The sequence below is a fragment of the Protopterus annectens genome, chromosome 15.part0 (genome assembly GCF_019279795.1).
Source record: "Protopterus annectens isolate FY-2018-M chromosome 15.part0, PAN1.0, whole genome shotgun sequence".
In the NCBI taxonomy this organism is placed as follows: domain Eukaryota; kingdom Metazoa; phylum Chordata; order Ceratodontiformes; family Protopteridae; genus Protopterus; species Protopterus annectens.
The window spans coordinates 259,351,260-259,366,174 of record NC_056749.1 but is presented as its reverse complement, the minus strand read 5'-3'; the positions used below and the strand labels follow the sequence as shown (position 1 = coordinate 259,366,174).

The following is a 14,915-nucleotide window of genomic DNA, read 5'->3' as shown; positions in this document are numbered from 1 at the left end:
TGGACGGGTAGATGGGTGTCCTACCTGGGTGTAATTTCTACAGAAAAATTAATCCCATATTACAGCATTACAATGAACAGTTTCCTTTAACATGAAAAATGAATAATGGGTTAAATACATCTTTTATATAATAAAATTAGTGGAAGCAGCTGCATGCAACCTCACTAACTGGCAAACCCTTTCCCCCTAATGTCGAATTAATACTTTAGCATGAAACTTAAGGTAATACAAGAACAGCTGACTATTGGATTTTAGCAATTATTGCGACATAACTTACCCAAGTAGTCAAGTCCCAACACAAATCTGTACTTAATCATGTTTTAATATGCAAACATAATTCTGATCCTCAAGCTCCCTACAAAGTTACAAATTTCTTATGGAACAATTCAGATACATTTCTTCTCCGAAATGCTTCAGCCAGTATTGTACTAGATGCAAAAATACAATCATTTACCTTCTTCAGCTCTGGTATTAGTTTGACCTTTTTATTTTTGTATAAAGCTTTGAGTTGCACCATTGTAAAACAATGCATCACCCACCTTTGTTTTCAGTCTTGGGCTTCAGAACTCTTGGGAACTTTTCCAGAAAGTAATCATCATCAGATGAGGAGCCAACGATAAAATCCTTTAAACTGAAACATAATTAACAGCTATTTATTTATTTTACATTTGTTTACCAGGATAGTCTGGCTGGGCTAACAGCCCATTTTCAGCAGAGGCCTGGGGGGAAAAGCCCAAAGAAGACAAATTAAAAAGACTGAAACAGCAATTACACTCACAGATAATTGCAATACACAGATTAAACAACATTTCCAAAAAGTTACTAATAAACATTAAGAGGATTGTTGCTATGTATTTCAACAACTTCAAAATTATAGTACAGTGTACACAGATTTTACTACTACCCAGACGTTTAACATGTAAAAAAGCTCTTAAAAGCAACATAAGAACATATTCTGAGAAGACAAGCAAGATGTTATAAAATATCAAGTTAGTCATCTTAATTCTGTACTCGGAGAAAGAGAAAGCAATAAGATGCGTCCTGCAGTCAGTAAATAAAGTACAAGTATCCATTGTCATCTGGGTGCTTTCTGATATTGACTTAAAATTTTTCCCTAACTACTAGTTGTCCCAAGACACTGATAAGCCAAGAATAAATACTTAAGTCTGCTGCAAGGTGGTGAAAGACCCAGAACAATTAAGCCTTAACCTCTAAACTGACTTGGGACTTAAAAACAACTTAGTGTACTTTCAATGTTTCATCCTTAACGATTATCCATACTGAAATAAACTGGAGCACAAAATAGAAAAACAAAGCAAACAGAACCATATTAAAACCCAATAGCAAAATATATTTTTCTTCTTTCACCAGTGAATTAATTTGCAGTACTGTTGCATGAAAAGAAGTCTCACAAAGAATACTCCACTAAAGACTGCTAAAGATGCCTTCTGGATATATAGTGGTTGCCTTAAACATGTTACACCATCTGTTTTGCCAATGAGTAAGGGTTAAAAAAAGTTTTTCTGGACAGAACAAAGACATAAAACCTATGATGGGCTGTCAAGTTTGCAATACAACATACTGAGAACACATCAGGGAGCAGATACCAAGTGCAGACATCTAGCCACCAGTGGCATGCCAATGGCAGAATTCTAAGCAGTCCCTGTTTGTGTATTTCCTCCACCCTAATCACGAAAATGTAGTATTCAACTGGAAACAAACACCAAAGTTCCGTGTAGACAGACAAAATAACTTCTTTAAATCACAAAAATAATAACAATTCCAACTGCATGAGCGCTTTCGTCTGCCCAAAGCAGACTTCATCAGAATCTCCAAAAAGAATTTCCTCCACCCTGCCAACATCATCATTATATATGAAACATGGTAGTGACTGTTATACAAGCAAGTGCAGTCATCCCTCTTATAGGAAAGTCTCCACGGAAAGATAAGAGATGGGAAAAATAAGGTCCTAGAGGCATTTTGTGGTATCTTAAAATAAGACTGTCGCAAACGATCAGGATTATATCAGTAAACCTGCTGTGTGACTTATCTTTGAAGATCTTCTCTTTAAAAAAATCTCTACCTGCCTTTTAAGGAAGACTTTGTCAAGTATTTAAACAAGTCTTAATTACAGAAAATCAAGGGCCGTTAAATTTAATAACAGATAAGACACAGGACAGGGAAGCTTCTTCTCAGGTCAAGAACCCAAGGAAAGATGACTTGCAAGAAAACAGGACATCAGGCCTTACCTGAAACCCTGACTTGGCCTAGTCAGTCCTTCAAGGCCACTTCCAAGCTATAATATCCGGTATCTAATATGTAAGCTTGGACCAGGTGGATGCATAGCAAATATTCTGCATCATGACTCCATTACTGCAAGCCACAGATGCCAGTGGTCCATAAAATACTATTTTGTTTGAAACGCAACATAAACCTAGATGGAGTAAACTCACTTTTGCAGTCCTCGCTCTTGTGATGTCCTGCATGCAGGTAGCCCAATGGAAAGCCAGACTTTCACAGCTTTACCCTCCCCAGGACACTGTTACTGGTGGCATAAAATATGCATTAACTGATAGCACCATCTGATCCACTGTGCCCCAACAAATAGCCAGGGAGAAAAACAACACCAAAATCGCAGTGGACCAGAAGGAATAGTCCATTGTGCTGCAGTTTTGCCACAGAAATTCCTAATCACTCTCTCTAAAGAGTAACAGACAAAACAGGGAAGAGAAGTCTGAACGACAGGTAAGAGTTAAGGTGCAGAAGGGACTAGGCACCCACCCCCAACCGAAAGGACAAGGGATAATTTGGTAGAACAGAGAAAGGAACATATCTGGACTGCAGCAGTGAACCCACTCAACCATCTACATTCACGGCAATTTTCTAACACAACTATATCATGTTCATCTTATTATTCACTACAGCAGTCCTCACTTATGGGAAAATTCCTAAAGCAACACAAGTACAGCAGATGAACAGCAATAACCCTTGAAGAATAACCCAGGAAATTCCTGCCACGGCTCTGGAAGCTGCTTTTGAACTGCAGTGTCTGGAGAAAGTGTGGACAGAGGTCTAGGTTGCGGCTTCAAGAATGACCTGTGTGGCAACACCCGAGAAATGCTGCTGTGTTTCTTGTGGAATGAGCAGGGATGTACCCTGAAAAGATTCTTCCACAGACTGAACAGGAGATATACTCTGCAAGCCATTTGTAAACAGACTGCTTACAATCCTTAATTTTTGCAAAAAAGATAAATAGCTGCTCAATCTGAAAACTTTGGTTTTGTACAAATAAAATTGCAGCCATGTCCACACATCTTGGGAATGAAAGGTCCTTTCTACTCTCTTCTGTGGCTTTGAAAATAGGATTGCTAAGTTAATGGCTAGGTTAAGGGGCCATTCAGAAACCACAAGGTATGAAGGAAGCTTAGTATGGTGGAATATCCTGTTTGTTCTTCTTTCGGCTTTTCCCGGTTAGGGGTCGCCACAGTGGAACTCCGGTCTGCTAATGATTGGCAGTAGAGTTTTTACGGGTGCTGAGGTGCCAGCTCGACGCCCAACCTTCAACGAAGGCACACCCATTCTACACATCTTTCGAACATCACTCAACTGCGGAAAGGACATGCAGACTCCATACAGAAGGCAGTCCAGCCGAGAATCAAATGAGAGAACCTCTTGCTGCGAGGCAACAACGCTACCGCTGCACCACAGTGGCTTATGGAGGAATACCCTATACTAGCCAAAAAAAAAAAAAAGAAAGAAAGAAAAGTTTTTGCACGTTCAGAAATTCTCATAGCTGAGTTAACAGCCACCAACAACAGTGACTTCCACAACAGAATCTGGAGGGCAGCAGAAGCAACTGCTTCAAAAGCAGCCAGGGTTAGCTTTTCTTGCAAACAGTTGAGATCCCAATGTTAAGCACAATTTCCTTTTATACTGTCTAAAATGGAGACCTCCTAGCAACTTCATAACAAACAGCCTAGAGTACAGGTAAGGTTACATGCTTAACAAGACTGAAATGGCAGCAACATGACCTCTGACTGACGTATAAGCTAGGACAATTGTGAAAAAGTCTGAGATACTCCAGGTGTGTAACCACTTCAGTTTTACTTGGAACAAGGTCCCTGTAAAGGCAAGAGAGCAAGATGATTTTCCATTTAGCTGGGTAGGGATTTGTCTGGTATTTGGTTTCCTAGCTGCTACTCATAACTACGCACTGCCACAGAGTGCATTCACCTACCTGGGATTAATAGGAAATCATCCAAACTGACAGCTTTAGAGTGTACAGGTTCGGGTTCAAGAGGGACCCTTTGTTATAAGATACTAGGTCCAGTCATTAAGGCAGCACTTACTACTTTCCTTCCACAGGAACGTTGAGAGGGGAACCAGTGCTGTTATAGCCAAAACAGTACTTGCTATCAGCATCATTTTTGGCTTTTCCCTACCTTATTTTGGAGTTATATCCTTGGGATCAAACGTATTGGTGGAAATGCATAAAGAAACAGACCTGTCCAATTCATGGAAAGGGTTTTTATTTTCCAAACTCCTGGAGTCACTGCCTGCAGCACATTGTCTCCGTTGTCAGTTTAAATGAAAGGTGAAAAAGTCTAGTTACAGAAAATATCTTGGTCACATCCATAAAAACATCCCAGAGTAGCATCCATTTAAATGCATCTTATACTTGATTCAAAAATGAATAACCTGCCAAAGAAGAGTACAGCAACAGAAGTAAACTCCAATACCACATAGAAGCTGTACCAAAATCATGAAACAGCACTTGAAATTCAGTATTTTAATTTATAACGCTAGTACACAGAACACAAAGGTACTTTCACAAAAAAAAAAATGCTTCTTCGGGCATCAATCACATTCTAACTTTAAGTAGTTTAAATAGCATTTACTAACACTTCATTAAAACTTATATAAAATTTATATAAAATCCATCATATATTTAAACATATGCTTATCTGAAAATTACATTTAAAATCATATAAAAAACACAGATGATGTGAAAATCATTTAATACAGCTATGTAGGTGTTTTTATAGATATACTCTCAACCTGTCTAGCAGAGCATTTTGGAGGAAGAGAAAGTAGGCTACATGAGTTATGACTACCTTCAACTTCCAAGACGGCTGCACATTGAGTAACAGCTTAACTCTAACTCTCCCAGTGTGAAAACAGAAACTACAGAAAAGGCCAGTAGACTTATGTTTATTGGTAAATTTCAGTAACTGGCTTGTAAGTGTACCGCCTGGATGCCAAACAAAAAAAATAAACAGCATCTGGAAAAAATCACCTACAAAAAGTGAGGAAGAAACACTGAGGAAAGTCCTGCAGCTGTTCAGCAAAAAGCAATACAACCTCCAGACATGACTTCCAGTAACCTACAGGAAGATACAAAACAACTACACACAGACTTGGTTAAAATAAACCAAACACTGATGGAGTACATCAACACAAAACAACAAAAGGGTGGAAACATGGAAGAAGCTTTAAATGTAGTCAGATGAAGTGATAAAGCTGCATAGGGGAGAGGTCGAACTGAAGAAAAAGCTTGCTGAATATGACACTGTTCAGGAAGAGCTGTTTCAAATAATAATAGAATTAAAGGACAGAGCACACAGGGAAGACCTGATATTTTCAGCTATGCCAGAGAAGTTGGATGAAGAGACTGCATTAATTTCATGAAAGCACAAATAAGCAACTGGACTGGTATTCCACATCAGTTGTCGTCAGTTGAAAGGGCACAGTTTGTACGGTCCAAACCCAGCTATGAGAAAGCAACCTAGACCTTTAATAGTACAGATGTAATCCTACCAGTAGGAGTTGATTCTGACAAAACTGTGGCAGAAGGACGAAATACTAAAAGTGAGAAACAGCATGCGTTTGTGGAGAATTATTACTCATTGTACACCAGGCAAGAGAGGAGTATATTAATTCCACTACTCAGGAAATGTCAAGATGCAGGCATGAGATTACAACTGATTAATTCCACTACTCAGGAAATGTCAAGATGCAGGCATGAGATTACAACTGCTGTCAGACATCTTGAAGGTATTCTTCCATGAAGAGAAAAAAAAATTATTTTTTGATTGAAGTACATGTTAAAGAGGAAATGCAAGTCTGTCCAACAAAAAGTGAGCTGTGAAACACAAGGAGATTTTTTTCTGGCAATAAAGAGCAGAGACACCATACCAGTAAAACCTTGTCCACTATCAACAGAAAATGCTGCAAAGAAGGAAGGGACAACGAGAGTTGACCAGAAGAATCGAGAGTATGTTGGAAATGAAGCAGAGTCAGCATTTGGGAGATGGAGATGAGAACAGCAATGAAACCAGTAACTTAAAGTGGGATTACAATGCAATATATTTGTGAAATATGACAGAAGAAAATCTGGAAATATTGGACTTTTTCAGAATTTATTGGACTTGTGAGGGACTTAAGTATATGCCCTACTTCATGTCATTAATGTTCAGAAAAAACCTTGAGGAGGTGAAGAGGGGAGAAAGTTAACTAAGTAAAAAATAAACTTGGCTTCTTGATGGTACTACTTTTGTGGTGTATGGGTTTCTGTGCATGTATTTAAGTGTAATGGGGAGTGTAAATAGATGCTGCTGTTTTTTTTACCTTTCTTGCTCCCTTCTCTCTTTCTTCCTGTTCTGTTTTAAGAAATGTAGGCACATGTAGGCACTGCAACATATTAATAAAAAAAACTACTTAAAAGAGCATGGCAGCATGGCAAAAGAAAGAATAATGTTCTTTTTCTCATTCTTCCTTGGGGGAGCAACTAGATTAAGGACCTTAGATTGAATTTAGTCACATGTTTTTAAGAGAAAGCAAGTGCATAACGAATATTGAATATTACGAGGCTTTAAGCAAATGAATGTATACTTAGTAGCAATTCTGTATCTCACCCTCATGTCTCCACATAATCTGATAAAGAAAAATTGGTTACACTGGTGGAGAGTGATTGGCTGGGAAAAGAAAAATACACTGGCTAGGAGATAATGTTTTCTGAAAGCATTCAGGGGTTCTCTCGGCTGGGACAGCTGTAAAGATAAGACAAAATTGTTGGCAGATTTTTAAACATTTTCTACACAGAACTCTGTCAAAATACTGGGGAAGCAAACAGCTGTTAAGTACAGTTTTGTACCTACCATAAATGTAGATGTCCGATAGATATGCATCTGCAGTCATAATATATGGGTTGTCCTGCCTCAGGCAGCCCTTCGGTCGGCCGGATTCCAAAGTCTGGGTCTGGCCTCGGCTGATGTCGCACTTTCCCCGACGTCAGAGCGTCTGGGGTATAAAAGCATCAGCCGACGCCATTTTCCTCAGTTTTTCTTGCCCCAGATGCCAGGTGGCCTCTAGGAAGGCTAAATTTGGATAAATGCAGAAAGTTCCAAACATTTGCAAATTTATATACATGTATAAACAAACAAATACACCATAGTAGATTCCCCTGGCTAGCTAAAAGAGGGGTAAGTACCCTAGGAATACCACAAAGGGGTAGGAGGGAGGGTAAACCTGACTGCAGATGCATACCTATTGGACATCTACATTTATGGTAGGTACAAAACTGTACTATGTCCTTCAAGGATGCATCTGCAGTCATAACATATGGGTAGAATACCATAGCCAATCTGGGGGAGGTGGTACTAAGAAAAGGATGGTGTAGTTAAGATCCCCTGCAGGACTGCAGTAGCAAAACCTGCTCTGGATCTGGAGTATAAAGGTAGATTGTAATGCTTGGCAAATGTATGCACGGAGCTCCAAGTAGCAGCTTCTAAAATGTCCTTGGTAGCCACCCCTCGTAGGAAGGCTGTAGTGGTGGCCGTGGCCCTTGTGGAATGAGGCCTGATGTTTTCAGGAACTGTCTTTCCATTAAAGGAGTAGCAAAATCGAATGCAATTTCCTATCCATTTTGAAATTGTCTGTTTGGAAATTGCTTTTCCCTGCACTCCAGTAACATATGCTACAAATAGTTGGTCAGTTTTTCTGCTAGTTTTTGTTCTGTCCAAGTAGTAGCGTAGTTGTCTGTGTATATCCAGGGTGTGCAGAAGTTTTTCCCCTCTATTCTGTGGATTTGGGAAGAACGTAGGCAAATAAATAGCTTGGTTCAAGGATACCCTAGATACCACCTTTGGCATAAAAGTTGGACTGGTTCTTAGTGAAACTCTGTCCTGATGGAAAATAAGAAATGGCTGCACTGCCATTAATGCTTGTAACTCAGATACTCTTCTTGCTGAAGTTATCGCCAGCAGGAATGCAGTTTTCCAAGACAGAAACTGTATATCCGCTGATGCTGCTGGCTCAAAAGGAGGAAGTGTCAGCTTCTCCAGCACAAAGTTGAGATCCCAAGTAGGTAGAGGCGGTCTTCTTGGCGGTTTAATATTTTTGATCCCTCTCAGAAATTGTCTGAGGAGAGGGTGTGAGAAGATAGGCGGATCCACATTGTATTCTGCCGAAATTGCTGAAGCATGGATCTTAATGGAGGAATAGGACAGGCCATTGTGGAACAATTCTGCTAAGTATTCCAGGATATGCATCATGCTTGCCACTGTGACATCTGAGCCTTTTGATGTGCTCCAAATGAGAAATCTCTTCCATTTAGCTGAGTATGTCTTCCTTGTGGAAGGCCTGCGAGCCTCCAAGATAATGTCCTTCACCCTCTGTGATAAAACAGTTTGATTGTGGTTTAAGGAATTTTCCAGGCAGTTAGCTGCAATGTTTTCAAGTTGGGATGCATGGTCTTGAAATTGTTCTGCGTCAGAAGAAGAGGCCATAGGGGGAGAGGCCATGGTTTTGCCTGAGACATGCTTCTCAATAATGGATACCAGTGTTGCCTTGGCCAGTCTGGAGCTATCAGTATCACTCTTGGCTGATCCTCCCTGATCTTCAGTAGAACCTTGTACATCAATGGGAGAGGTGGGAAGGCATATACTTTTAGGGCTTTCCAGCTGAAAGAGAGAGTCCACCCTCCAAGCTTGTGGGTGGTATGTCCTTGAGCAGAATGCCTTCAGTTGATGGTTGAGTGGGGAGGCGAACAGATCTATCTCCGGCATTCCCCATGTCTTTGCTATGAGTTGGAAGATGCCTGGGTGCAGCATCCATTCGTGTGCATCCATGGTAGTTCTGCTTAAGCTGTCTGCCAGTGTATTCTCTTTCCCTGGCACGAATTGGGACTGTAGTTGGATATTGAGCTTCAGGCATAGTTCCCATAGATTCATAGCCAGCCGGCATAGAGGGTAAGAGTGTGTGCCTCCCTGCTTGTTTATGATCGTGTTCATGTTCATGACCGTGGTGTTGTCTGTCCTTATTAACAGGTGGCCTTGTTGGAGGAAGGGTTTGAAAGCCTCGATTGCATGCATCACTGCCAGCATTTCCTTTTGGTTTATGTGCATGCTTAGCTGCGCTTGAGGACATAGGCCTTGTATACATTTGCCCTCCGTGTGTGCTCCCCATCCTCAGTCTGAAGCGTCCGTGGTGATGGTCTTCCTTGTTTTTGGTTTGTTGAAAGGCAACCCTCTGTTGGCCTGGCAGGCCCGAGCCCACCACAGAAATTCCTTTTGAAGGCATGGAATGATTGGTATCAAGGTTTCTAAACTGTGACTGTTGAGACCATACGCTCCTTAGGTACCACTGTAATTTCCTCATACGCAGCCTGGCGTGAGGTATCAAAATTATGCAGGATGCCATGTAACCCAGGGCCTGCAGGATTTCCTTGCAGTAAGCTGAGTTTGTCTTGTCAGAATCATGAAGTAATCTGGAAGTTGTTTTTGTTTTTCTTCTGTGAGAAAGGCCATTTGGGTGGTTGTGTCCAGATCTGCCCCCAAAAAGGTTATCCTTTGGGATGGTACTAGTCTTGACTTTTGGATGTTGACTGTGTATCCCAAGGCCTGTAGCAGGTGGATAGCATAGGCCAAGTCCTTTATCAAATTTCCCTTGTCCGCTTGTATTAGGCAGTCGTCCAGGTATGGGTAGATTTGAATTCCCTATAGTCTGCAATGTGCAATTACTGATGCCAGGCATTTCGTGAATACTCTGGGCGCAGTAGCTAAGCCAAAGGGCAATGCTGAGAATTGATAATGCTCTGATCCTGCAAGAAATCTGAGGTGTCTTCTGCAACTTGGTCGAATAGGGACGTGCAGGTATGCCTCCTTGAGATCTAGAGTCACCAGCAAAGACTCCTTGCCCAACATGGGAAGAAGCTGCTGTAGGGTCAGCATCTTGAATTTTGGCACAATGAGAAGTATTCAGTGCGGACAGGTCGATAATAGGCCTCCATTGATTTTCTTTTCTTGGTACAAGGAATAGTCTGGAGTAAAATCCTTGGCCTTGCTCTGAACATGGTACCTTTTCTATAGCTTTCATCTGAAGCAAATTGTTGATCTGTCTTAAAGCCTCTGCCCTCTGATTTGGTGGCAGGTTTGGCATTCCATTTCTTCTTGGCAAAGTGTGGAAGTGGAACCTGTATCCTTTGTCTATTATTTGCAGTGTCCATGTGTCCCTTGTAATATAATGCCAGTTTTTTGAGAATAAATCCAGTTTTCCGCCTAAGGGTGCTTCCAGTTGATCCCTGGTAGGCGGAATCAGAGTTAAGTCATTGAGCCTGTCCTGGTGTAGTAGTAGTAGTTGTTGTTGTTGCTGCACTACTCCTCTGGTTGGCAGGCTGCCACTGACGGCCTCTGTAGGAGCCCTTCGATTGACCTCTGCCCGCCCCTCTGGGCTCTGTCCGAGTCTGGAAAGGACAAATTCTTAGTAGGCCAGTTTCTGCTGAATCTCGGTGGTTGTACTTGCAGGAAATTTTTAACTGTTTGCACAGATTTTGCCTTTTCTTCAACCTTTTTTAAGATCTCCTGAGCAGAGGAGCCAAATAAATTTTGTTTCTCCATAGGAGCATCCAGGAGTTTAGCTTTAACATGGTCTGGCAAAGATTGTTCCTTCAGCCAGGCATGTCTGCGAATAACTGCTCCAGTCATAGCTGATCTAAAATGAAGCCTCCAGTGCATCATAGCCACATTTTAAGAAATGATTACTAACCTGTTGTGAATTGTGTACCAAATCCTGAAGGGATTTACGGTCAAGGGGTTCAGGAGAAGAAAGTTTCTTATTCAGTTCATCTAATAAATACTCTTGGTACTGTATCATATGAAATTGACAATTTAATTCCCTGACAGAAAGAGTTGCAGAAGTATATACCTTCTTTCCCCATCTCTCTAAAGCTCTAGACTCTCTAAAAGAGGGTAGAGGATTTTTGGCTGTGGCGGCTGCAATCCCTTTAGGGCCCTGAGAAATAGTTTCTGGGTCTGCAGAATGTGCTTTAAACAGATGGTAATGGGAATCCGGGACCCTGTATTATCTATCAGGTTTGGCAGGGGCCGGAGGGAGAGTATCAGGTGCTGTACTACACATCATCAATCATATTCAGAACAGGAGGTATAGCTAAGGGCCTATGTTGAGGCAGATGTAAAAAGGTCCTTAATCTTTTTCTAGAATCAGAGAATTCCTGGCCTTGCCATTGAAAATGCTCTCTCATGGAGTGTAGAGTCTCACCAAAGGAAAACTCTTCAGGAGGGGAGGCCGAAGGAATAGATTCTTCAGCATCAGAATCCTCATAGGGCGAATAAGCCTCCTCCTGGTGGTCTGACAACTCAGAGCCATCCGTGGACTCATCCGAAGAGTGTGGGTCAGAGGGATCAGTCCTGGGCCTTTTGTCTGGTGGAGGTTGAGAGGCCCTGTCTGGGGGAGGTTGTGAACCCCTAATTAAAGAAATTAGGTCCTCTGCAAGGCTGAGGATCTGTGAACTAGAGGTAGGCCTCAGGGAGGTAGGCTTGGGAGGCAAAGCTTTGGAAAGTTTAACAGCTTTAGCCCTAGGGAAGGCCTTAATGGACATGGAAGCAGGGGGCCTGGCTGCCCCATGTGCAGGAGTTGAAATGTCCAAAGGTATAGTGTCGGACATTTCCTGGACACTGGATTCGGTAGGTATTTCGGTAGCCGACTCAGCCGGGGCCTCCCGGGCCGCGGTGGTCGGTTGAATGGTTTCGGTAGAAGGAATCTCCGAGGACTCGGTTTTGGCCGAAAAAGAGACACTCACGGCGGGCTTTACCGTGGTTTCAGACGAAACCGCGGGCGGCGAGTGTCGGTCCTTGTCCTTCCGTTTTTTCACTAAATGCGAAGTCGGAGTCTCCGACGGCATTTTATATGCAAAATTGGCCCCAAAAAACTCCTCTGCAAACTCCGACTGACGTCTAAGAGTTCGTCGGTTGAAGGAAGCACAGGCTGAACAGGCCGATACGTTGTGGTCTGGGCCTAAGCAAGGAAGGCAGAAGGAATGGAATTCCTTATGAGGTATTTGTTTCCCACAAGTTAAACAATTATTAATTTTGTCTGACATCGGCTGAGGCAAGAAAGAGTCCCCAACGGGGTACTTAGCTTTTTCAAAGTCTTCGGTAGCTAAATTCACTGGATCTGACCGACCGCCACTTGAGAACCGCTTCTGCTTCGGGCACCGCGTGGCAAGAAAGACTGAGGAAAATGGCGTCGGCTGATGCTTTTATACCCCAGACGCTCTGACGTCGGGGAAAGTGCGACATCAGCCGAGGCCAGACCCAGACTTTGGAATCCGGCCGACCGAAGGGCTGCCTGAGGCAGGACAACCCATATGTTATGACTGCAGATGCATCCTTGAAGGACATCTAATAAATGTTTCTTTTGAGCTGGGACATAGGATTTGAACTGTCTTCTCATAGTAAATCCTTAAAAAGTTCAGTTCTGTTAGCTGACAAAATCTAAACCACCTGTCTGAATTATTGATACTCATAAAATTTATGAAAGAATTAGGGCAATATATTTTGGAAAGGGAAGAAGCAAATTACGTAGAAAAATGGAATTTGTGAGAACAATAAATGCAGATTAATGCTCGGGAGGAGGACTGAGGTTTAAGGGAAGGCAAGACCTGAGTGATTTACGTAATGTTGGACTGGTGTTCTAAACAATGTACTGCATAATGTGAGTAAATTTAAAAATGTTAATATGATTTGTTTTATTTTCTCTTAATGTATGTACACCTATGTTTTAAGTGAGATTTTAATAAAGGTGTTTAAAAAAATAAAATCATATGGATGTCAGTGTGGCTGTCGGTTTGGGACTTTTGCTCTTATTAGTACTGTAAAGCTTCAATATTTGAATATGTATATAGTTTTGCATGTTAGTATTACATTAATAGATTTTACTGGAGTTTGTGTTTTTAGGGCTTTAAATAAAGCAAAATGTTTTGTAAAATGTGACACCGGCTCAAATGGATATGACAAGAAACAACTATACAAAAGTTCAACCTGCCAAACAGCGTATGCATGTAACACAAAAGCTGGAACTAGACATTTAACAAAAAACATGTTGTACATAAAAGGTGAGAATAACTTTTTAAAACAATAATGCGTTCTATAATGTCTTGGGTCTATATCACTTTCTTGAAGCGACTAATGTTGAATCCCTATTTGAACTTAATCCATCAAAAACTAAATCAAATGAACATTCATTTACACAAATGTTTCCCCAAAAAAGTACGCAACTACTGGGCCAACCTAACGACCATCACAAAAAAAAAAAAAAAAAAGTTATGCACTCACCATAATGTTATATGTGAATTGTCCATCTCACCTTCATTCTTACTGGTTGGGTTCAGAACCGATCCTCTGTTCCGACCTGGCCGTATACTAAAACTCAAGGTCTTCAACTGGTGCATGGCTGTATTTCTATCCCATCATGCTCTAGTAAAGCTCCCCAGATCTGGTTTGCTTTTAACTGCAATTACATAAGGCACTATTATAACATTTTGTAAAGTCACAGAAGGTCAGAGGACAAATTTGCCAAATTAAAGAGCCTCTTGGCCCTCCAGGAGTCACAGGTTGGGTGAAAGGAGGGTGGAATGATAAAATGAAGGCAAGATGGGCAACTCACATGGAACGCTACGGCGAGTACATAACTTCTTTATGTCAGGTTGCCCTATCTCACCTTCATTCTTACTGGTTGGGACAGCTTTTCTAGCACCAGGTTTCCTGGGTGGCTCACAGGAGTATATTCTTCAGGACAGTAGACCCAAATGAGGCTTTGTCCCTGGAGGCCAAATCTACTTTGTAATGAGTGATGAAGGTACGAGGCCTTGCCCAAGTCGAGGCAGCACAATTGGTATCAAGTGATAGTCTAGAGCAAAAAGCAGAAGAGGTTGCCATGGCTCTCGTAGAATGACCATTGACTTTATAGGGAAGAAAGTACAGTTTTGTACCTACCATAAATGTAGATGTTCGAGTGTATACACTGCTGCAGTCATTACACTTGGGTTAGCCTGCCGTCAGGCGATTCCCCAGTCGGCCTGAGTTCCAAAGTCTTGGTCCGGCGTCAGTTGCTGTCATCTCCTCCCTGACGGCAGTGAGACAGGGGTATACAAGATGCAGCAGACGCCATTTTTCAGTTTTTCTTGCCCCAGATGTCAGGTGCCTCTAAATAGGTAGGCAATTACAATTGCTAACAACATACATAATAAAAGCAAAAAACGACTTACAGTTACCAGCAAATACTTCCCATAGGTAGTAAGGGTAGAAGACATAGGTACGTACCAGCCAGTAAGAGGGGAAGGAGTGAGTAACCTGCACTGCAGCAGTGTATACACTCGAACATCTACATTTATGGTAGGTACAAAAACTGTACTATGTTCGTGTTACACTGCTGCAGTCATTATACTTGGGTAGAATCCCAAAGCTGAGGAAGGATGGCTGGTTCTATAAGGCATTAGGGGTGGCTATAAGGCCCTGCAGCACTGCAGTGGCGAAGCCAGCTCTGGATTTAGAGTATAGAGGCAGATGGTAATGCTTGGTGAAGGTATGTACAGAACTCCAAGTTGCTGCTTCCAAAAA

At 41.7% G+C, this 14,915-nt stretch overlaps 1 protein-coding gene across 1 annotated transcript in view; it reads right to left on the bottom strand.

Moving 5' to 3' along the window:
- Nucleotides 1–14,915, bottom strand: part of LOC122789619 — a gene marked incomplete in the record, with an annotated part of 1,015,902 nt that overhangs the window by 610,949 nt on the left and 390,038 nt on the right. Inside the window, 1 exon segment of the mRNA XM_044057014.1 lies at nt 540–631. Within this exon segment, the coding sequence (XP_043912949.1) occupies nt 540–631 (92 nt within the window).